Source organism: Solenopsis invicta, chromosome 14 (assembly GCF_016802725.1).
Source record: "Solenopsis invicta isolate M01_SB chromosome 14, UNIL_Sinv_3.0, whole genome shotgun sequence".
Lineage (NCBI taxonomy): Eukaryota > Metazoa > Arthropoda > Insecta > Hymenoptera > Formicidae > Solenopsis > Solenopsis invicta.
In genome coordinates, this window is record NC_052677.1 from 4,754,766 (window position 1) to 4,779,325 (window position 24,560).

Consider the following 24,560-nt stretch of genomic DNA (forward strand, 5'->3'; position numbering starts at 1 on the left):
CTGCAAAGACGCGGGCAAGCCCGCCGAACATCGTATTGGCGCAAAGGGGTGCCTTGCCAATAAGGCTCAAAGGGCAGCCCTGAGCGCTGGGGGCCGCCGAGAGGCGGAGTCGACAGCAACGCCGACTCCGCCCGGCCCCCGAGGTGGAACCTCCTCTCCCACAAAGGGAGAGGAGAGTAAGAGACGAGCCAGTGATAAACTGCGTTGAGATGAGGGAGGTGGAGGAGCCTCGGGAGCAAGACAACAATGCCTCGTAGGCTCCTCCAAGCCAACATGAACCACGCCAGGGCTGCACAAGATATGCTTGTACAGTGCCTGGCGGAGGCAGGTGGCGGGTTGGCCATCGTCGCCGATCCGTATAGGATCCCCGAGGACAACCCCAACTGGGTCGGGGACTCCTCGGGGAAGGTGGCGATGGTCAGCCAACATGTTGATGGCGCTCCGCCGATGCTCCCAGTGTCGGCCGGTGAGGGCTTTGTAATGGTCGAGTACGGACCCATCGATGTCCTGGGCTGTTACTTCCCCACTAGCATGAGCAGGGGGGAGTTCGAGGCGGCTCTGGATGGCATGGAGAGCGACATCCTCAGTCGCTCTCCCAGGCCAGTCGTTGTGGGGGGAGACCTCAATGCATACGCTGTGGATTGGGGCTGCCCCCGCACCGACACCAGAGGCCGCCTGGCCCGGGACTTTGCAGCGGGGCTCGGCCTGGTACTCCTGAACCGGGGCCGGGTCAGCACCTACGTGGGGGCCGGGGGAGAGTCCATCGTCGATGTGACATGGGCCTTCCCCGGGGCCCTTAACAGGGTCAAAGGTTGGACAGTGGAGACCGACTCCTTGGGAGAGCTGTCTGATCACAGGCTCATCTCCATAGAGCTGGTCTCCCCCCCGCGGAGGTGCGTGAGCAACGCCGCCGCAAACGAGTCGAAAAACGATGGATTCTGAGGAAACTCGACCCCGAAGCCCTCGAGGTCAGTCTCCTCGCCTCTACTTGGCCGGAGGGAGAAGCTGACCTCGGAGCCGAGGAGGAGGCGGAGCGCCTGTGTATGATGATGTCGCGCGCATGCGACGCCTCCATGCCCCGCAGCAGACTGATGGCGTGCCGTGCCACTTATTGGTGGTCCACGGAGCTCGCCGAACTGAGGCAGGCTACCGTGGCCGCCAGGCGGGCACACACGCACGCCAAGCGACGGGGCATGGAGGACGCGTTGAATAACGCCGCGGCGGTCCTCAGTGAAGCCAGAACGGCCCTGAGGATCGCCATAGCGCGAGCGAAAGCCGCGGCCTGGGAAGAGTTGCTCTCCGAGCTGGATCGCGACCCATGGGGGAGACCGTACAAAATCGTGACGAAAAGGCTCCGCCCGTGGGCGCCCCCAGTCTCGGAGACGCTGGACCCCCAGTTCCTCGGAACGGTGATGGACACATTGTTCCCCACCAGGGGGAGAGACATTCCGGAGAAGACCGGCCCTCCCCCAGGATGGACCGAGGAACTGGAGGTGTCCAGACATGAGATGGTCGCGGCTTTCGCCCGCATAACTGGAAAAAAAGCGAAGGAGCCCGGGCCGGACGGAATACACGCCAAGGTCTGGGCCCAGGCGTCTTCGATAATAGGGAAGGCACATCGTGTCACGTACACGAAGTGCCTCCGTGAAGGAACTTTCCCCAGTAGGTGGAAGAGGGTCCGGCTTGTCCTCCTCAAAAAGGTGGGCAAGCCAGCGGAGAGTCCCTCCGCGTATAGGCCTCTATGTATGCTGGATGATGCGGACAAGATTTTTGAGCGAATCATCGCCAACCGCATCATCCGGCATATGTCCCGGAATGATCCCGAATTGTCCCCCAAACAATACGGGTTCCGAGAGGCGAGATCGACCGTTGATGCTATAAGGCAGGTCCGATCCCTCTCGGAATCCATCACGGGGGACGGGGAGGTGGCATTGGCGATATCCTTGGATATCACCAACGCTTTTAACAGTATCCCGTGGGGCGAGGTGGTGGCGGCGCTCGGCGAACATTTTCGTCTGCCGCCTTACCTCGTCTCCATCGTTCGGGACTACTTCTGGGACAGGGTGCTAGAGTTCCGGGACAAAACCGGACTCCAGCAGCGGAGGGACATGTCGTGTGGCGTTCCGCAGGGGTCCGTGCTAGGCCCCTTGCTGTGGAACGCCACATACGACAAAGTGCTCCGTGCGGCCCTCCCCCCTGGCTGCCACGTCGTCGGTTATGCGGATGACACGTTCGTGGTAGCCCGGGGAGCCTCCTGGGTGATGGCGATTGCCATGGGCAATTGGGCGGTGAATTGCGTCGTCGGCTCCATCAAGAGCCTGGGCTTGAGGGTGGCCCCGGAGAAGACGGAAGCCATCTTTTTCCATAATGGCTCTTCCCGGGTATCGCCCCGGGCCTTCGTCCGGGTGGACAACAGTGGGGGCAATCCCTAAAATATTTTGGGTTGCAATTGGACGGTCGCTGGGCCTTTGTCGAGCACTTCAACAAATTGGCCCAGCGATTGGGCGGGAGGACGGATGCCCTTCTGGGGTTGATGCTCAACCTCCGAGGTCCGAGAGTCGGTGCGAGGCGCGCGTACGCCTACGCGATCATGGCTGAGGCTCTGTATGGAGCCCCAGTCTGGTTCCGCGAGGCGCTGGCCAGCCGCCGCATACGGGACGTGCTGCACGTTGTGCAGCGGCGGCTGGCACGAAGGATAGTGCGCGCGTACCGCACCGCCCCTAGCGCGGCGACCATGGTACTGGCGGGGCTCCCCCCAGGCGGAATTCACGGCCGACGCTCTGGCCTGGTCATACGCCAGAGCGAAGGCCGTCCGCCTGCAGGGGGGAGTGGTCACCACCAGGGTCGCCGCGCTATTACGGGAAAGAGCACGCCGGCGGGCCATGAGGGCTTGGCGAGAGAGCCTCGCCAACGACCCGCCGGCGGCAGGATCTCGAATCTTGGAGGCCGTCCTACCCCACTCGGACGAATGGGTGGACCGTCCTTGGGACGGCTTGTCCTACCGGACGACACAGGTGCTCACCGGGCATGGCTGCTTCGGTGAGTACCTGTGCAGGATACGCAAAGAGCCGACGACACAGTGTCACCATTGTGAGGCTGACCGGGACTCCGCGCAGCACACGCTGGAAGACTGTCCAGCGTGGGAAGAGCTGCGCGGAGTCCTGCGCGAAGAAATAGGTGAAGCCCTCTCCCTGCGGGCCATCATTAGCCAGATGGTCAGCAGGGAGAGGGCATGGGTCGCGGTCTCTTCTTTCTGCGAGCAAGTAACGCGGCAGAAGGAGGAGGCCGAGTTAACAAGGGTGAGAAGGCCGGAGGGACGTATGCCCTCCGGCAAGGACAACGGCGACAGGGGCGGCAGGGACGGGGGCCATGACCCACTTTGGCTCCCCCCCCGGCCGCCTCGTAGAAGAAGAAAGCCTGCCCCCCGCCCCCCGGGCCCTCGTGGCCCGTCTGCCAAAAGGCGGCGCGGAGGTGGGCGATCAGTTGCTGTCGCCCCCTCCCTCCCCACAATTGAGGTGGAGTGGAGCGACAACGCAAATATTGAGAGGAGGCGACCTTCCTCACCTGCGGCTGACGGCCCCGCTTTCGGGACGCGCAGCGGGAGGAGGGCCCTTCACATTGGTGGTGAGCCCGGCGAGGCAGATCCGACCTGACGGTCTGGGGGAGCGACCCTGCGGTATAACGCGGAGTCGCTCCCCCACTGCCTCGCCGGGGCGGGGGAGAGGGAAGGATTTTCTCCCCCCCAGGGTAGTAGGGAGGACCGCGTCGCCGTCAGCGCGGCGCGAAGAGGCCCGGCGGGGGCCGGATACCCCGGGCTTTACCCCCAAAACACCAGGGGAGGCGGGGTGGGGGATGGTGTCCTCCTCATCCAACCTAGGGCAGACTAGGCCCTAAAGCCCTGCCAGGTGCGTCCATCGTCAGGACGCACCTGGCGCGCCGAGTCGGCCCAGGCCGACCAGGTCCGGGGGGCTCCGGAAGTATGCTGCACGCGTTCCTGGAGCCCCCCAGTCATGGACCAGGGCAGGACACCCGGAGAGGTTTTAGTCTGGGGTATGTGATAACGCATTTCCTCTCCGTTACCAAAAAAAAGGTCATAATTACATACTTACCGTCATCAATGCGTTGAGTAAATACGTCTGGGCAGTACCGCTCAAGAGCAAGGTCGGGCGCGAGACGGCTGACGCAATCGCCAAGATATTTCAAGAGAGCGGAAGATGCCTGAAAAATTTGCAAACGGATATGGGAAAGGAATTTTATAACGCCGATGTGCAGAAAGTCTTGAAAAAGCACGACATTAATCATTATTCTACATATTCGGTTTTAAAAGCATCGATAATAGAAAGATGGAATCGTACACTTAAGAACGATATGTGGCGTATGTTTACACTTAACGGGTCGCACAAGTGGGTCAACGAGATGCCGCGTCTGGTGTCGGATTACAACCTAACCTAACCGCAGGCATCGCACCATCGGCATGCGACCAGTTGACGTTAATTCGGAAGTAGCTGAAAAACTCCTGGGCACTGTATACTCTCACATAAAAATCATGGGGCTGGCGAAATTCAAAATAAACGATTCGGTATGCGTGAGCAAGCACAAAACAACATTTTCTAAGGGGTACACCCCCAATTAAACCACCGAGGTGTTTAAGATCGTTAAAGTACAGCGCACTAATTCCGTAACTTATCTCCTGGAAGATTATCGCGGTAAACAAATAGCGGGTGTTTTCTACGAGTACGAGTTGCATCGCATGACTCATCCAAATGTATATCTGGTAGAGAAGATAATAAAGAAGAAAGGAAACAAGGTTTACGTCAAGTGGCTGGGATTCGATGATTCGCACAACTCATGGATAAATAAAAAAGATGTTATTTGATTTATTTCAATTAAACATAAATATTTTATATCATATAAGCGTTTACAAAATATATAAAATGAATACAAACAATTTTTTTGGTCTTTATTCTTTTTTATCCTTATTAATACAAAATGTCGTATAAAAATTTTTATTAAAAAAAACGTATATTTAAAATTTTAAAAAATATCAAAATATCTTATTCATAAAACGTTAAATATATATTAAGCGTGAAACATATATGAAACAATAGATGTATAAAATGAAGCATACAGAATATAAAACGTATACAAAGTATAAAGTATGAATAACGTACTTATATAAAATATTACTAGCATATTAAACGTGTAAGAAATATGAAAAAAATGTAATACAATAAAAGATTAAAATGCACAATATTTGTAAAAATGTGAAAACATCTTATGATTATAACTGTATCTGCCAATGTCCCCATGATAATGTATTTGTTAATGATGATGGAACAAGGTATCTTTTATCATCATATGGCGAAAGCGCCACTTTGGATTCTGAAACCGTAAACACTTGATGCAGCTTTGAACGTATACACGATTGGCTACGAGTTAATTCTATTTCATCGTTCAAACATCGCATATAATCTTCAAACGTCATAGTTCGCGCTACTACATTGTTTTTCACACCTTTCGCTTTTTTGGTATCCTTTTTACCATCTACTTTGATCGCGTACATTTTTGCTCTAAGCCCTACAAATTCGGTCATGATCGCACCGTTGTTTTCATCTTTCATTAGACCGAGGATTTTTTTATTCGCGAGAAGCATACCGTACGGGTTGTCTGCAGGATAATTGCTTGTATCATATCTCGCTATATCACGTTTCATCGTTGAATAAATATCATCGCACTCGAGGAAATAAACACTATCAGTATCTGAATATAACAATTTGCACTTGTCTTTATATAGCGGAAACATATATTCATAATGAAATTCGTACAAGCAGATTTTTGATATGTCAAGTATGCACATACCCACATAAATCGGCTTGTTAAACTTCACCTCGAGTTTACGCAGTTCGACGGCAATTAAATTTTCCGCAAAGACGCTGCGGCTGTGAAAATTTGGCTTAGCAATCATTGCCTCTGCACCGTAACGTCTTTCCCATTTTGTCAATAATTTTACGTCTACGTGATTTACGTCTACGTACGTTTTCCATAGTTTTTCCAAACACGGCGTTATTCATCAATTTGTACAAATTCTTTTCGAAATCATTTTTTGCGCTTTTCTGTTATTTGAGTAAGAATGCAATTAAAAAATATATGACAATATAATACAAATTAAATATAAAAAATTTTTATAAAAAAAAATTTTTATAAAAAAAAAATTTTTTAACAATTGGAAAATATTGTTTGCTCATTGGAGTGTAGATTGAGGTTTCTTCATTTATGGACCTATTTCGTTTATTGATAATATTTACATTACAATTATTGACTCGTAACATGGGCAGCACATTAATATTTCTTTTATAACCAATATTCGCTTTAGATTTGGAAATCTTGACCAATAATGCGCTTCCAATATAAGTGCAATATTGTACAATTGTTAACTCGTAACATTGGCAGTACGTTACCGTTTCTTCAATAAACAATATTCGCATTACATTGGCAAATCTTGACCAATGCACCTCCAATGTAAGAGCAATATTGTAAAATTGTTGACTTGTAATATTGGCAGTACATTGCCGTTTCTTTAATAAACAATATTTGCTTTACATTGGCAAATCTTGCCCAATGCACCTCCAATCTAAATGCAATATTGTTTATTAATTTGCGAGTAATATTACAAGTACATGTGCAATTGATTCTATGACCAATACTGGCTCTTTATTGGGAAATATTGGCCAATGTACTCCCAACATAACCAATGTTTCGCCAATGTTAACCAATGTAAAGCCAATGTACTGTGCTACTAGGGTCTCTAAAAATACAAAACTTTGTTGCACCAAGTGGCTTGGTTAAAATATCAGCTATTTGAGCATTAGTTGAAAGATACTTAACTTCAAAAATTTCCCTTTTTTTAATTAAATCGCAAATAAAATGGTATTTAACATCCACATGTTTTAGTCGCTTGTTGAAATTATTAGATAACGCAGCGCATATACAGGACTGATTATCTTCAAACAGTGTTATCGAAAAATTAATTGTTAAATTTAGATCCAATAGAATTCTTACAATTTATAATAAGTCGCAAATAAGTTTACAAAGTGAAACAAGTTCCGCTTCCGTAGAAGATAAAGTTACTGTACTTTGTTTTCTAGTCGTCCAGGTAACAGTGGCCCCAAAAAATTTTACCATAAATTCTGATGTTGATTTTCGATCAAATGTGTCTCCAGCCCAGTCCGCATCCGCAAATCCAACTAATTCCTCTTTCAATCTAGAGTTCCTAGGATACAACAAAGCTAAGTCAACTGTGCCTTGCAGATATCGCAAAATTCGCTTAAGTCCTTTCCAGAGACTTTCCGTGGGACATCCTTGAAACCTGCTTAACTTATTAACAGACAAAGATAAATCAGGTCTTGATGTATTCATTAAATAAATAAGACAACCAATTAGTTCCTTAAACGGTTTATCAGTTATTATTGTTTCCTTCAGGACATCTTTGGAAAGAAAACCCTCCTCCATAGGAGTTTCAATCGGTTTACAGTCGCTCATATTAAATCTACTTAATAAATTTACAATATACTGACGCTGGGACAGGTACATTCCTTATATTTTTCTTTCTATTTTAATTCCTAAGAAAAATTTTAGTTCTCCTAAATCTGTCATCTTAAACTCTTTCATTATCGGTTCGTTTTAGCGAAGGCTTGGCTGTCGCGTTCTTGCCGCGCCGTTCAGAGCGCGCGTGATTGGCTGTCGTGTTCCGCGCGGGACCGACCGCCGTAGTCTGCGCTTCTAGCGTAATTATTGGATAAGTTAAGGAAATTCTCGCGTTCTGCTTATTCCTTTTTTATCAACTCCTTATCTCTATTTTTTTTTTCTTACGTTGACTGATATCATTTTCTTGTTTTACTGTATGCCGTTTCTATTATGCACCATAATACATGTGATTTCTATCTGTTACATCGGCCTAGCTTCGTTTAGTTTCTCGCCTACCCGTCTCCTCCCGAGAGAGCCGCTTCGTCCATGTCTCCGCTACCCCGCCCCTCTACCGGTTAGAGGAGCTAGCTGGCCGCGTGCGAGCAACGATTTCGCGTTGTTGTGTGACGAGCTATCGCGTGATATGGATTAGCGTTTAGCGCGGAAAAGTGAACCCGGCGATGCGACCGGTGTAATCGCGTCTGGTGCCCAATTTCGCGATTTGGTTTGAACGTAGCTATCGGTATTTTCGTCGCTCTCGCGCGTGTTTCGCGTACCACCTCGTGTCCCTTGTTTGATCGCGCACTTCGCCGTTGCTCTCCGGCGCAAAGAAAAGTGCGTAACTATATATATATATATATATATATATATATATATATATATACGAGATGTGTTCAAAAAATACCGGGAATTTTCGTTTTTTGAAAAAAATATTTATTTATTCGTCTACATTAATGTTGTCGCCTTCAAATAGTCACCATTAGATATTATGCACTTATGCCAGCGCTTCTTCCAATCCCTGAAACACTTCTCAAACTCGATCTTTGGGATAGCCTTTAGCTCTTTCAGCGATGCGCTTTTAATGTCATCTATGCTTGTAAAACGACGGCCCTTTAAGGTTCTCTTTATTTTTGGAAATAGGAAAAAGTCACACGGAGCCATGTCTGACTGAATATGGAGGCTGGGGCATCATTACAGTATTGTTTTTGGCCAAAAATTCACGAACAAGCAATGAAGTGTGAGCAGGTGCATTATCGTGGTGCAAAAGCCATGAACTGTTTTTCCATAAATTCGGGCGTTTAATGTCATGGCATGAGCCAATTGATATGCCAACATCATCAGCGACTTCTCTGATTGTGATTTGGCGATTGTTCATAACCATTTCTTTCACTTTTTCGACGTTTTCATCGGTTCTTGATGTGCTGGGGCGTCCTTGGCGTTCGTCATCTTCAACGTCTTCATGGCCATCTTGGAAACGATTATACCACTCGTAAACTCTTGTTTTACTCATAGCAGACTCACCATAGGCCTTTGTTAACATTTCACACACTTTGTTACACTTTATGTTATTTTTTACGCAAAATTTGATAGAAATTCTTTGATCCATTTTTTTTCAGAAACGAAAATCACCGAGCTCATAAAACACGTGTAACCTTAGCGGCTGCCACAGACAAAGTAAACAATGAATACAGCTCAACATTTCAGCATACTTCAAGGGCATGTATACCAACATAAACAAAAAAAAAATTTGACTGTCGGACTCTCCAAACCAGCGAAATTTAAAAATTCCCGTTACTTTTTGAACACACCTCGTATATACATATATATATATATATATATATGGGGCATTCTCCGTCAAAAAGGCCACCCCTACTGCCCATTTCAATTTTTGAGATAAAATGTTCGAAAAGGGCTTAAAATTTTCGTTGAAATGTCTATTTTTCGATGCCGTTTGGAAAATTCAAAATGGCGGACCTAATATCACGGCTAGAATGAAAAAAGCCTTTGAAAAAATACATAATAACGTGAACAAATGTGCAAGATATGACGTAACAGAGGTCTAATCCTTATGTGTAAGTGTGTGAGTGTGTGTGAGTGTGTGTGTGGGGAGGAGGTGGGGGAAGGGGGGGATACGCGCGCTCATACGCGTGCGTGTATAAATGAATCACGTAAAAATTTTTACTCAACATGGTCTGGCTATCAAGACATTTGCATACAAAATTTCGAATCATTTCATTATCCTTGTCCTGAAAAAGTACGTCACAAAAAACCTACGGTACAGAAAATATTGTTCTTTAAAAAACATTTTCTCCACAGAATAATAGTAAGATTACTTAAAATTACTTTGAAACTTATATTATCCCTCATAACATTTTTTACAATTGCAAATGTTGGCAACAGATTAGTTAGTAGAAAAACCGCAAACAGAAAACATACTTTGTTATAGTCAATTATGGTAGCACACTTTTGTTAATAAGCAATAATTTTGGTAAAATATATGACAGAGTGGTTAACAGTAAGCAAATGTCGAACATATTGATGACAGACTGTTAACAAACGCCAAGCAGTTTTTTTATTGCAAATAGTGTTAGCAAACATCACGTAAAAATGCAGCAGCATCTGTTGATCAAAATACATAAGATTGACAGTCGATAGCGAACAAGTCAATCGAATATATTGACGACATATTCACTGCATGAATCTAAAAGATCTATCTTTAAAGTCGTACACCTGCGAGTAGTACGCGGTATCGCCGCTAGATGGATGTGGCAGTGCTTATATCTCGTACATAAAAAACTACACATATGGAATAAAAGGCACAGCAATATTTTTTCATTTTTCAAATTTTCTCGTCTTGTTTTGGATTAGAGAACCTCATCACAATACATTTATTAGTCACAGAATTTATCGAGTTAATTAATTATAGTTTGCAATTCAGTCAATCAATAAGTTTTTTTATGTTAAATAGAATATTCAACTCACGTTTTTGTCTCTTCTTTATCGATTTTTACTTTTTCTACAATTATTCCAATTATCTCTTACCTGTACCACATCCAAAATAAAAAATGTCGGCTAAATCTCGTACAGATAGATGTATGAATCCATTCAAGAAACTTGGTGAAAAAGGACATTGTGGTAAAGATTTACGAGTGATACCAAAATTCATTCGGGACAAATTTCCTGAGATACCGACTAATTCTAAAATTTGTTGTGCATGTAGGAAAAAAAGTAGGACTGAATATGTTGATATGTCTTTAGATGAATCTAATGATTGTGTCACAAATATGGAATGTGATGGAAACTCATTAACAATGGATATTGATAACTCGGAGATTTCTTATAATGAAGATAACATTCGATCACCTAGAGAAATTGAACTGGAAGAAATGCTTGATGCTCTTAAACAAAAATTTTCCACCTTGAAACACAATGATCCTTTAAGGGTGCGAATTCTCACTATAGCTCCGTCGTCTTGGAGTGTGAGAAAAATAGTAAAAAAATTTGGTGCATCACGATATTTAGCAAAAAAATCTAAGGAACTGAAATTCAACCATGGCGTATTAGCTGATACTACTAAAAGAGTTGGGAAAGTTTTACCGCAAACTACTGTTGAAAAAGTAATTGAGTTTTATAATAGTGATATAAACAGCAGGATAATGCCTGGAATGAAGAATGCCATTTCCTTAATAAATAATAATAAACGGATAATAGTGCAAAAACGTTTTTTACTATTAAATTTAAAAAAACTGCATGCCTTATTTAAAGAATCCAACCTAAAATATGATGTTAGCTTTAGTACATTTGCTAAACTTAGACCTAGAAATTGCATACTCCCTGGGGCTTCTGGAACACATTCCGTTTGTGTTCACAATCCATGAAAATGTCAAGTTAATGATTGATGCAATTGATGTACGGAAACTAACAGAAAATATAGACAAGCCACTTTCCAATTATAAAGATTGTTTGAACGAAATTATATGTAATGAATCGAATCCTGATTGCTATCTTGATAAATGTGATCAATGCCCAGGTACTATCGAGCTTTCTACAAAGCTTTCTAAACTATTGGACGATTCATGCATTTCCCATGTTCAATGTTCTTTATGGACCGGAACTGATCGATCAACTCTATTAACGCAACAGTTAAAAGTTGATGAGTTCATAAACGAGTTATGCAACAAATTACAAATTCTGAAATCTCATTCATTTATCGCCAAACAACAAATGCTTTTCATTTCAGAAAAAAAGAGAATCTTTGTGAAGATGAAGTAATTGTCATGTTTGATTTTTCTGAAAACTATTCATATGTTTGTCAAAATGCCTCACAAGCATTTCACTTCAACAATGATCAGTGTACTGTGTTTCCTGTTATTTAGATTATATTATAAAGAAAATTCTGAATTGAAGCACAAGAGAATGTATTTTTATTTAGAGAGTTTGAAACACGATACCGCTGCCGTTTACACTGTACAAACATTATTAATTCCAGAGATTTTAAAAAATGTCAAAAATCTTAAAAGAGTATTATACATGACGGATGGGGCGAAACAGCATTTTAAAAATAAATTTCAGATTGCTAACTTAGTGCATCATAAACATGATTTCAATATTCAAGCAGAATGGCATTACAGTGCGACTGCTCACGGTAAAAGTGCTTATGATGGCATTGGTGCTACTTTCAAAAGAGAGGCATATAAAGTAAGTCTTGTTGCTAAACCACAGGATGCAATACTAACATCTCAAGTTCTTTTTAATTGAGCTAAAAAACATTTCAAGAACATAAAGATTTTTTATTTAAAAAAAACTGACCATGAGAAGGTAAAAAGAAAACTTAAGAAGAGATTTGAAACTGCATCGCCTGTACCGCAAATTCTTAAAAATCATGGGTTTATAGTTGTGGACGAGAATAAAGTATTAATCAAAAGGTATTTCTGTTGAGAATAATTGTTAAGTATGTTCATTTGTATGTTTGGCGCCATAAGCGTGTAGTCTGCGTGCGATAGTGTCGCTAGTGATCGACGCGCATGCGTTGCCCTAGTCGTTCGTTTTTTCGTTTTTTTTCTCTCTCTCTTCTCTGACACACGCTTGCCTCAGAACGCTGCCTTTTGTGTACAACTCTCTATTCTCTGGTTGTTGGAATAAACGCTTTTCTATTTGCTCTAATAAAGTGTGTCTAATTATAAACCTCTGACCATTCGATAAGCATAATCTATCAATTTCAATGATACAAATGGAATACTATGGCAGTTATGAGAACAAAAGTAAGAAATATAGGATAAAAATAAAAAAATATTTCATGAAACATCTATCTACATATACAGACACACATACACATACACGTACACACGTACACACGTGAGAGGCAAGGGAACTCACGTAAATCAAGCACCCCAAATGTGAGAGGCAAGGGGACTCATTTAAATCAAGCACCTCGAATGTGAGAGGCAAAGGGTCTCACGTAAATCAAGCACTCCGAATGTGAGAGGCAAGGGGACTCACGTAAATCAAGCATCCCGAATGTGAGAGGCTAAGGGATTCGCATAAATCAAGCATTTCAAACATAAGAGTTAAAGTGACTAATATAGATCAACTATTTCAAAAAGAGGAATATAAGTATAGTATAAGTTTCAAAGTAATTTTAAGTAATCTTACTATTATTCTGTGGAGAAAATGTTTTTTAAAGAACAATATTTTCTGTACCGTAGGTTTTTTGTGACGTACTTTTTCAGGACAAGGATAATGAAATGATTCGAAATTTTGTATGCAAATGTTTTGATAGCCAGACCATGTTGAGTAAAAATTTTTACGTGATTCATTTATACACGCACGCGTATGAGCGCGCGTATCCCCCCCTTCCCCCACCTCCCCCCACACACACACTCACACACACTCACACACTTACACATAAGGATTAGACCTCTGCTACGTCATATCTTGCACATTTATTCACGTTATTATGTATTTTTTCAAAGGCTTTTTTCATTCTAGCCGTGATATTAGGTCCGCCATTTTGAATTTTCCAAACGGCATCGAAAAATAGACATTTCAACGAAAATTTTAAGCCCTTTTCGAACATTTTATCTCAAAAATTGAAATGGGCAGCAGGGGTGGCCTTTTTGACGGAGAATGCCCCATATATATATATATATATATATATATATATATATAGTTACGCACTTTTCTTTGTGCCGGAGAGCGACGGCAAAGTGCGCGATCAAACAAGGGACACGAGGTGGTACGCGAAACACGCGCGAGAGCGACGAAAATACCGATAGCTACGTTAATATATATATATATATATATATATATATATATATATATATATATATATCCATCCTTTTTTATTTGTTTAAAACGTGTATAAGATAACAATATGCCCGTACAGTGATAGCATGGTGTGCGCACGCGTGCGGATTATCTACATACGATAATGTCACTGGATCCGACAGATGCGTTCTCAATTGACGGCGATATCACTCGCACGCGTAAGACCGCACGTATGCGAGTGAAATCAGCCCCTTATGAGTGTGAGCGATATGAGCCTCACATGACGTATATAAATGCGCAGTTGTTTTATAAATATACGAGGTGTGTTCAAAAAGTATCGCGAATTTTGAATTTTCGCGGGTTACGTATATTCGAATTTCGATCTTTTTGTGGCGTTATGTTGGTACTCATGTCTCTTACTTATGCCGACAAGCTCGGCCATTTTGAATGTTCACTTAATTGTTGACAGCTGCTTTGCTTGCACGTGTTTTGGATCGTCTTCGATTTTTACCTATTCAAAAAAATGGATCAAAGAACCTGTATCAAATTTTGTGTGAAAAACGAAATTAAGTGCGCGGATGCATTCCGAATGTTGACTGTGGCATACGGAGAAGCTACCTTGGACCGAAGCAACGTTTATCGGTGGTACAAAATGTTCTCAGAAGGCCGAGAAGATGTGAACGACGAAGAGCGTGCCGGACGCCCGAGCACTTCAACAACAGACGAAAAAATTAATGAAGTGGAGAAAATGGTATTGGCCAATCGTCGAATCACCGTTAGAGAAGTTGCTGAGGACCTAAACATATCGATTGGCTCGTGCCATTCGATTTTTATCAATGATTTGGGCATGAGACGGGTCGCCGCGAAATTCGTACCAAAATTGCTCAATTGCGACCAAAAACAGCATCGCATGAACATTGCTAATGAGATGTTGGACTCTGTCCGCGACGACCCAAATTTGCTCCAGAGGGTCATAACTGGTGACGAATCGTGGGTTTATGGTTATGACGTGGAAACCAAAGCTCAATCATCTCAATGGAAGCTGCCGCACGAACCAAGACCGAAAAAAGCGCGCCAAGTTCGGTCGAATGTGAAAGTTTTGCTGACAGGTTTCTTCGATTGCAGGGGCGTGGTGCATCATGAGTTCTTGCCACAGGGTAGAACGGTCAATAAGGAATATTACCTGCAAGTTATGCGCAATTTGCGCGAAGCAATCCGCCAGAAACGCCCGGATTTGTGGAAGAACAAAAATTGGCTTTTGCACCACGATAACGCCCCTGCTCACACATCGTTGCTTGTGCGCGACTTTTTGGCCAAAAACAACACACTAATGATGCCGCAGCCACCGTATTCCCCAGATCTGGCCCCCTGTGACTTTTTCTTGTTCCCTAAACTGAAGAGGCCCATGAAAGGACGACGTTACGCTACGCTTGACGAGATAAAGACGGCATCGAAGGAGGAGCTGAACAAGATAAAAAAAAATGATTTTTTGAAGTGCTTCGAAGATTGGAAAAACCGTTGGCACAAGTGTATAATATCTCATGGGGATTACTTTGAAGGGGACAAAATAGATATTCATGAATAAATAAATAATTTTTGAAAAAACACAAAATTCGCGATACTTTTTGAACACACCTCGTATAATTTAACAAGTCTAGTAGAAAAAATATACAAAATATAAAAAAATTACAATATTTGTCTAATATTTTAAAGGATTGTTTTGTACACATATTTATTCGTATTTAGTGACTGATTATTATTATTATTATTATTATTATATATATATATATATATATATATATATATATATATACGAGGTGTGATCAAAAAGTAAGGTGACTTTTCATTTTTATAAAAAAATATTCATTTATTCATCCAAAATTATGTTATCCCCTTCAAAATAATCCCCCTCTGATACAATGCATTTGTGCCAGCGCTTTTTCCAGTCGTCAAAACATTTCTGAAATGCACTTTTGGGTATTGCCTTGAGCTCCTCTAGCGATGCAGCCTTAATCTCCTCAATCGTCGCAAATCTTCGTCCTTTCATAGGTCTTTTCAATTTTGGGAAGAGGAAAAAGTTGCAGGGGGCCAAGTCTGGTGAATACGGTGGCTGAGGCATGGTGATAGTATTGTTTTTGGCCAAAAAAGTACTCACTAGTAACGACGAATTTCGCTGACACACATGTCATACCCAAAACATCCGTTAAAATTGATTGGCATGAGCCAAACGATATGTTAAGATCATCAGTTATTTTTCTAATCGTGATTCGACGATTTTTCAACACAATTTCTTTCACTTCCTGAACATTTTCGTCGGTTTTTGACGTGCTGGGGCGTCCAGAGCGAGTTCATCGTTAACATTTTCTCGGTCCTCTTGGAATAACTTATACCATTTATAAACATTTTTTTGGCTCAAAGTTGACTCACCGTACGCCACTGTCAACATTTCAAGAGTTTTTGAACACTTAATATCATTTTTTACACAAAAATTAATACAAACTCTCTGCTCCATTATTTTCAACAGCAAAAAATCGCCGAGCACGCAAACACGAGTCTAACCTTTATGCCTCTCACATAAAAACAACACATGATATATAGTCAAAACTGTGAATATATGATCGTGACGAGTGTACCAACACAAAAAAAAAATTTTTGAAATTAGAGTGTACAGAGCGCGCGAAATTCAAAAAGTCACCTTACTTTTTGATCACACCTTGTATATATATAAATATATATACCCATACATATAGGATGTCCCATTTTAAATAATCCAGCCAAATATCTTGAAAACTAAACCCAGTAGACAAAAATTTTTCAGACAAAATTTTCATATATATATATACTTTATATATATATATATATATATATATATATACCCATACATATAGGATGTCCCATTTTAAATAATCCAGCCAAATATCTTGAAAACTAAACCCAGTAGACAAAAATTTTTCAGACAAAATTTTCATAGTTTTGAGAGAGACATAAGATGGTGTTATTAATTTGACCTTGAATAGTTGCTTGAAAGTCACGTAAAGGACATCTTCAATTTTTTTAATGGGATTGCCTTCCTTCTATTACATATTCTTATAGCTTATCTTGAGACTTTTCCAAAACACTACAAAAATGTTTATTTTGGTTAAGTACTTTCCGAAACTAAAAATTTATACTATAAATTTTCAATATTACTATACTAATATTGAAAATTTATAGTGTAAGTAATGTGAACTGTAGATTTTCAGATCTCATTTAATTTCCGAATGCATTCCTATAGCATTCATAAAAAATAATATAGTGGCACATTAACCTGTATAGCAAGCACGTACATGAGTACGTTCGCGTATGATGCGCATTATTTATTCTTGTTTAATATTTAGTGAACAATAAGGATAAATAATACATAAAACTAATCATGCGTGAAATGCCGCATAAGCAAACTATAGGAAACCATTTTATTTTTATACAAATACTTTTTAAAATAATTCATTATATATACTGTTATCTGTATTATCTACAATTTCATACTTAACTTGTATTCCAAATCCACTCTTTTTTTTATGGTTTTCTTGCTCCCTAGATAGCACAAAATATTTATAAAATATTTACTAAATATTTATAATATTTATTTTAATCTTTTATAAACATTTATCAAAACATTTAATAAATGTTTTTATGGCCGTAGATTGGACTGATCATAAATATTTATCATAAATGTTTCAAAAATATTTATGATTTATGATAATTATTTTGAAAATGTTTGAAATATCCGCATAAATTATATTACACTACATAATCCCAATGAGTAAAACAATATTTCTATATTTTAAAAAACAATTTTCGCAAAAAAATTTCATTCTTAGGAATTTTTTTCGGAAATTCCGAAGCGGTCATCCATCCGAGTCGCGACCAATATTTTAGAAAATATTTTAATAATATTTTTGATAAAAATTTTTATAATCTTTTTCCGTCATATATATAAAATATGTATAAAATATTTCTATAATATATATAAAAAATATTTATGATAAATATTTATTAATATTTATCATAAATATTGTGTGCTATCCGGGTCAGCACAACTTTCGCAATATTAAATTTGACAATAAGTTCGGCTGACACCGTTCCAGTAGTCTCGGTTCTACTAGTTTGATACTGGTCGTTTACTTAATGTTTAATTCGAGCAGACAGGTTTAAAGAAACTTTCCAATGTTTATTTCTAAAGATATTATAATTGATTGTTCCTCTTATAAAAATACATAAGTGCGAGGCAATGAGTAGAGAAACAATCTAGAAGGAAAAGCGCGCGCGCACACCATGCGTCATTATACGCAAGGCGAGATAAGCCTTCTCCACCAACCAAATAGAGTCACAATGCTCAAACGCAGTTGAGCAACGATAAATTGCACATTACAACACTCAAGAACTTCAATTTCGCGCACTGTATTGCTTTTACTGCATGTGCCTCACCTCTTGGAATCGAGTAAAAATAACCGGAAGTCAGCAATCCTCTAGGGTTGATTTATGCAGAATGGTTAGTAATTTTCAGTATTCAAAATCACAAGAAATTCTATTTCGGAACGATAAAGCAGTACTGATAGTAGTGCCAGTTAATTTCGGAACATGCCCAACATAGAGGAGAAGAGGGTATTATGGCTACTGTCGACAATATGGCTACCCCTACTATTTCCGCTATTAGGTAAATTCTAACAATTGCTTATGGAGTTATTCGTTTAGTAGCCCGCCTTTTTTTAATGATGCCAATACATAATGACTGACAATTGTTATAAAGCATTTTTACTTTTGAGCTTTACTTCTAAACTTTTTCAAGGTATACTTTTAATCTTTAATTACATATAGTTCCTCATTATTTTTAAACTTGAGTGTATTATCACACAAAGGTACATACACTCGAGTGTTTTTTTTTGTTATTTAACTTTTTATTCGACCGCCCAGATAGCACACAATATTTATGATAAATATTAATAAATATTTATCATAAATATTTTTTATATTAGGAGTACAAATTGAAAACCGCCGTTTTCCAGTAGATGGCGCCAGCGGTAAATGCTGGCGCCAAACGTTAGATCAAAAATTTTAAATGTAAGGTTGGGCATCTGGCAACAATTCCTTATCATTGCAGTTGTGAATTTTTATCGGCGTTATATATTTTTTTGTGATCGAAAATGTCGAAATTTGTGCCCAATAAGCGTCATTTGCGGGAAGTTTTGCTTTTTGCCTTCAATTCGAAAAAATCTGCGGCTGAGGCGCGTCGAATGATTGTAAAAACTTATGGTGAGGCTTCCATTAGTGAAAGAACGTGTCAAGAATGGTTCCAACGCTTCAAAAGTGGTGATTTCGGCGTAGAAGACAAGGAGCGTCCCGGACAGGTGAAAAAGTTTGAAGACGCACAATTGGAAACATTACTGAATGAAGATTCATCTCAAACGCAACAGGAGTTTGCAGATTCATTGGGCGTGACTCAACAAGCTATTTCACATCGTTTGAAAACCATGGGAATGATTCAAAAGCATGGACACTGGGTGCTATACGAATTAAAGCCGAGAGACGTCGAACGGCGTTTTTTCGCGTGCGAACAGTTGCTCCAACGGCAAAAACGGAAGGGTTTTCTGCATCGTATTGTAACCGGCGATGAAAAGTGGATCCATTATGATAATCCAAAGCGAAAAAAATCGTGGGGCTACCACGGCCATGCATCAACATCGACGGCCAAGCCAAACATCCATGGCTCGAAGCTCATGCTGTGTATTTGGTGGGACCAGCTCGGCGTGATTTATTATGAACTGTTGCAACCGGGTGAAACCATCACAGGAGCTCGCTACCGAACACAACTAATGCGTTTGAGCCGAGCATTGCAGGAAAAACGGCCACAATACGAGCAAAGACACGAAAAAGTGATGTTGCTGCTCGGCCACATGTTGTTCAGGTCGTTAAAACCTATCTGGAAACATTGAAATGGGACGTCTTACCTCATCCGCCGTATTCTCCTGACATCGCCCCTTTAGATTACCACTTGTTCCGATCAATGGCGCATGGCCTGGCTGAGCAGCACTTCCATTATTACGAAGAGGCCAAAAACTGGGTCGATTCGTGGATCGCCGCAAAAGACGAGCAGTTTTTTTGACGCGGGATTCGTATGCTGCCCGAAAGGTGGGAGAAAGTAGTGGCCAGCGATGGACAATACTTTCAAGAATAAGTATGTAACCATTTTTCAACAATCAATCCTCAAATTTTGACAAAAAACGGCGGTTTTCAATTTGTACTCCTAATATATATTATAGAAATATTTTATACATACTTTATATATATGACGGAAAAAGATTATAAAAATCTTTATCAAAAATATTGTTAAAATATTTTCTAAAACATTGGTCGCGACTTGAATGGGTGACCGCTTCGGAATTTCCGAAAAAAATTCCTAAGAATAAAATTTTTTTGCGAAAATTGTTTTTTAAAATAAAGAAATATTGTTTTACTCAGTGGGATTATGTGGTGTAATATAATTTATGCGGATATTTCGAATATTTTCAAAATAATTATCATAAATCATAAATATTTTTGAAACATTTATGATAAATATTTATGATCAGTCCAATCTACGGCCATAAAAACATTTATTAAATGTTTTGATAAATGTTTATAAAAGATTAAAATAAGTATTATAAATATTTAGTAAATATTTTATAAATATTTTGTGCTATCTGGGCGTATAATTTCGAGTTACACAAAAAAATTAAGTAAATAACATGGAATTTCGTTAATATGGTTTTTTAAGCAAAATTTTTATATCGATTTTAGTTCAGCCTCTTTCCACATTTGTATTTCCTGTCTTACTTTATCCATCTCTTTATCCATAGCTTCCGTTATTATTTGTCTAACTAAATCTTTTCCTACCACTTCGTTTTTTATTTCTCTCATAATTCTTACACTCCAGTCTATTTTCATATCAAAATTTGATCCACTCAAGCCTGATGATCTCTGTCCATCACTTGGTACCGTTAGAGAGAGAAAAGGGGGAGGGAGAGAAAGAGAGAGAGAATACTCTTATTCTTATAAATAAAAAATTACAGGATATTGAATAAAAGGCGCAACATTATGTAATTTTTCATTCTTGTTTTATTTCATTAAAAGATTTTTTGAAAGTTAATCCCCAAAATTGGATTCCGAAGTGAAAGAAAATAATACAATTTTAACAATTTTCTAAAAAAAATGCGGCCAAGATGTTCTTCCAAACCAACCAGTAAAATAATTGAAATAGGTATTAAATAAAAGATTTCGTTGAGCAAAAAGCAAATAAATTTTATTTTGCTCGAATTTTCCGTTTTAAAGTTATAGAGTTCCAAAAATTCCAAATTCAAAACAGTTTTTTTATTATGTACAACATAGCCGCATATCATTACATAGTTCATTCTTATTATATATTTCTGTACATAATTAACCCTTAAACACATAAGTGCATCTAGGAGACCTCCTCGAAAAAAAACTTTATTTTCGTACCATTTTATTTTAGTTAAGCAATAAAGTTGGTCAATCATAGCAGTCGATAGAGAAGACTTCAAACTTTTTTTCCACCTAGCCCGAATCTTTTCTCTCATTCCGTCTTCACACAGTAAGCAATCGAAATTCTAGGGGAATTTTCAATATGTGTTTAAGGGTTAAACAGATTTAAACGTTACTATCTGTAGGGATGGGTTGAATTCCGCAAGTTATTTAACGGTACTTTACTGTAACTTGTATTAGGTTGGTAGGAAAATAATGTCCATTTTTAACTTTGCGATTTGTTTTCGGAATAAATATTTCTTGTAATATATTTATCTTATATACCATTTTAAAGCGCAGATTTCGCTCTATATTTCTCTGCTATTTTATTTTTACTAATATTTTGCGTCTAATATTATTTACAGAATTCATGATGGAAAAAAAAGCAATTACGAGCAATATTCTTATACGAGTTCAAACTAGGCCATAAAGCAGCAGAAGCGATTCGTAACATCAATAGCGCATTCGGCCAGGGATCCACAAACGAACTTATAATGCGACGTTGGTTTCAAAAATTTCGGAATGGTGATGAGAGCCTTGAAGATGAAAAAGATCGTGGACGTCCATCGGCAGTTGGCAACGACAAATTGAAGGTATTGCTCGAGGCAGATCCGCGCACAACAATTCGACAGCTAGCTGTAAAGTTAAACGCAAGTCATCCTACAATTTTGGACCATCTCAGGCAACTTAGAAAATCAAAAAAACTCGATAAATGGGTACCGCATGAATTAAACAAAAATAAAAAAAATCGTCGGTATGAAGTGTGCTCTATGCTTCTTTTGCGCAACAACAACAATCCATTTCTCGATCGTATTGTGACATGCGATGAAAATGAATCGATTTTATACGACAACCAGCGGCGCTCAACACAGTGGTTGGACCGCGGCGAAGCTCCACAACACTTCCCAAAACCGAAGCTGCACTAAAGAAAGACCATGATGACGGTTTGGTGGTCGTCAGCCGATTTGATCCATTACAACTTCTTGAATCCAAGCAAAACCATTACGGTAGAGAAATATTGTCAAAAAATTGACAAAATGCACCGCAAACTGCAACGCTTGTACCTGGCATTGGTCAATAGAAAAGATCCCATTCTTCTTCATGATAATGCCTGGCCACATGTCGCATAACCAACGCTGCAAAAACTGAATCAGTTAGGCTACGAAACTCTGGCTCATCCACCATACTCACCAGACCTTTCGCAAACCGAATATCACTTTTAAGCACCTCGATCACTTCCTGCAAGAGAAAGTCTTCAACAACTATGGTGCTGTTGAAAATGCCTTCCGAGAGTTTATCGATTCCAGGACGTTAGAATTCTTAGCGGATAAACTTACTAAATAAACTTATTTCTCGTTAGCAAAAATGTGTTGATTGTAATGGTTCTTATTTCGATTAGTACACTTCACTCTGAGTTGAGATATATGCGTTTAAAGTTAAAAGTTAAAAACGGATATTATTTTCCTACCGACCTAATATATTGACGAAATGTAAAAGAATAAGAACCACGTAGTCTTACATGAGAAACAGAGGCTGATTGCTTTATAAACAGAATAAATGTCATGAGACACTCAGATGTGTACATATACATTACTCGAAAGATGGCATTGTGTGTATGATTTATCATCGATCTATTCTAATAGTTACTTTTTGTTTTTGTATACAAGTAATTGATTAGAAATACTTTTGCTAAAAATCGACCAAAAATACAAAAAATTCAATTAAAACATTTTAATTTCCAGTTTTTTGTTAACATTTTAATACAATTTTTTATCTATTAAAAAGAAAAAGACACAAGCTTTCAAACAAGCCTTATACGCCGCAAAACTTAAAAAAATGTATATTTTTAAATTAAAAATTTTTGAATTTAGTTATTTAGAACCTTATAATTTTGGAACAAAAAATCGGTACAAAATAAAACTATATATTTGTAATTATTTGTATTCAGCTGAACGAAATCTTTTATTTAGTATTTATTTCAACCTTTTATTTTACTGCTTCGATTGGGAGAACATGCCCCATATCCATTTGGCCGCATTCTTTATTTGAATTTGAATTTTCATGACTATTTTATATTTGTGAAAATAATACTAAAATTGTGCTAAAATTTCGCAAAAATTTTACTGAAAAGTGTTTCAAAACATGGAACAATTTTAGAAAATTCTTAGTGATGTTTTCGACAAAATTTTTTTATCATGGAATGACCTTACATAAAAAAAATTTACATTTCAAATTTTGTATCGCAATATCTCCGCTCGTAGAGGAAAAATTCAAACACTTTGGTCATATAATTCAAATCCAAACTATCGACTGAGCCTACTTAGGACTTGATCGGTTCAGTTATTAAGATCATATAATCTCAATTGTTCATAACTCGTCGGCTTGAGTATGTACACGGAGCGATCTTGCGTGTGCGTTTACTTGACGCGAGTCACTACCGTATCTCTCGAGTAGTGATTTGTAGTAAAATTATTATAAATGTATCAAATATTGGGTTGTCCGGAAAGTTTGTGCCGTTTTTGCGTAAATGATGTTCAAAGGCAAATTCGAGGAAGTTATTTCAATGCAATGTGTCAGATGCGTACGTATTTTGATAAGTGACATTTCAATGCATATTTAGCATTTATTAGTTATCACATTAAAATAAAGACATTCCTCTTAGCATCAGTTTAAAGCTGAAAAGAAATAACGTATTTTTTTGGTGCATTAAGCTTTTTAATTTTTGTAAAGGCAAAATACGACACAAACTCGAAAAAAATATGTACCGTGTACGGAGAGGACGCTGTAAGCAAACGCATGTGCCAGAACTGGTTCGCTAAATTTCGTTCAGGAGAAATAAATTAAAGATGCTCCTCATTCTATTTGATCAATTACACAAATGTTGATCAAATAACAGCTAAAATCGATTCCGATCGGCAAATCACAATTCGAGAGATCGCACCAAGTTTAAAAATTGGCAAGTCAACTGTTTCCAAACTGTTTCCAAAATTTTTAATTCGAATTTTGCTTGAAAATCGGCACAAACTTTCTGGACAACCTAATATATATAAACAATTAATTAGTTCAGAACTCTCAAAATTTGAACACAATTAACGATTGAAAAATAAGCTAATGAGTCAATGCGGGTCAAAGAGCGTAATCACAAGTATCGATATTGAATCATTTATTCAGTTCAAAATTACAAAACGAACGTTTCGACTCGCTTTAAAGTCATTTTCAGTGCAACAAGAAATAGTAAAGGCAATAGAAATAAAAGCCGTCATCAGTCATCG

General features: G+C 39.6%; 1 protein-coding gene across 1 annotated transcript; it reads left to right on the plus strand.

The window, feature by feature from the left end:
• The first annotated feature begins 273 nt into the window (after positions 1-273).
• Positions 274-22,590, plus strand: LOC105202599 (histone-lysine N-methyltransferase SETMAR-like). The gene is made up of 2 exons (XM_039457058.1): positions 274-708; positions 21,675-22,590. The coding sequence occupies exons 1-2, from the start codon at positions 274-276 to the stop codon at positions 22,212-22,214; spliced, it is 975 nt and encodes a 324-aa protein (XP_039312992.1). The 3' UTR covers positions 22,215-22,590.
• The last annotated feature ends 1,970 nt before the right edge of the window (positions 22,591-24,560 follow it).

Bases quoted from the DNA above. Each gene is read 5' to 3' on its own strand.
- LOC105202599 (XM_039457058.1), top strand. From the start codon at position 274: ATGAACCACGCCAGGGCTGCACAAGATATGCTTGTACAGTGCCTGGCG. The intron at 709-21,674 runs GTACTCCTGAAC...TGGAAAAAAAAG, and splicing joins TTGCAGCGGGGCTCGGCCTG to CAATTACGAGCAATATTCTT.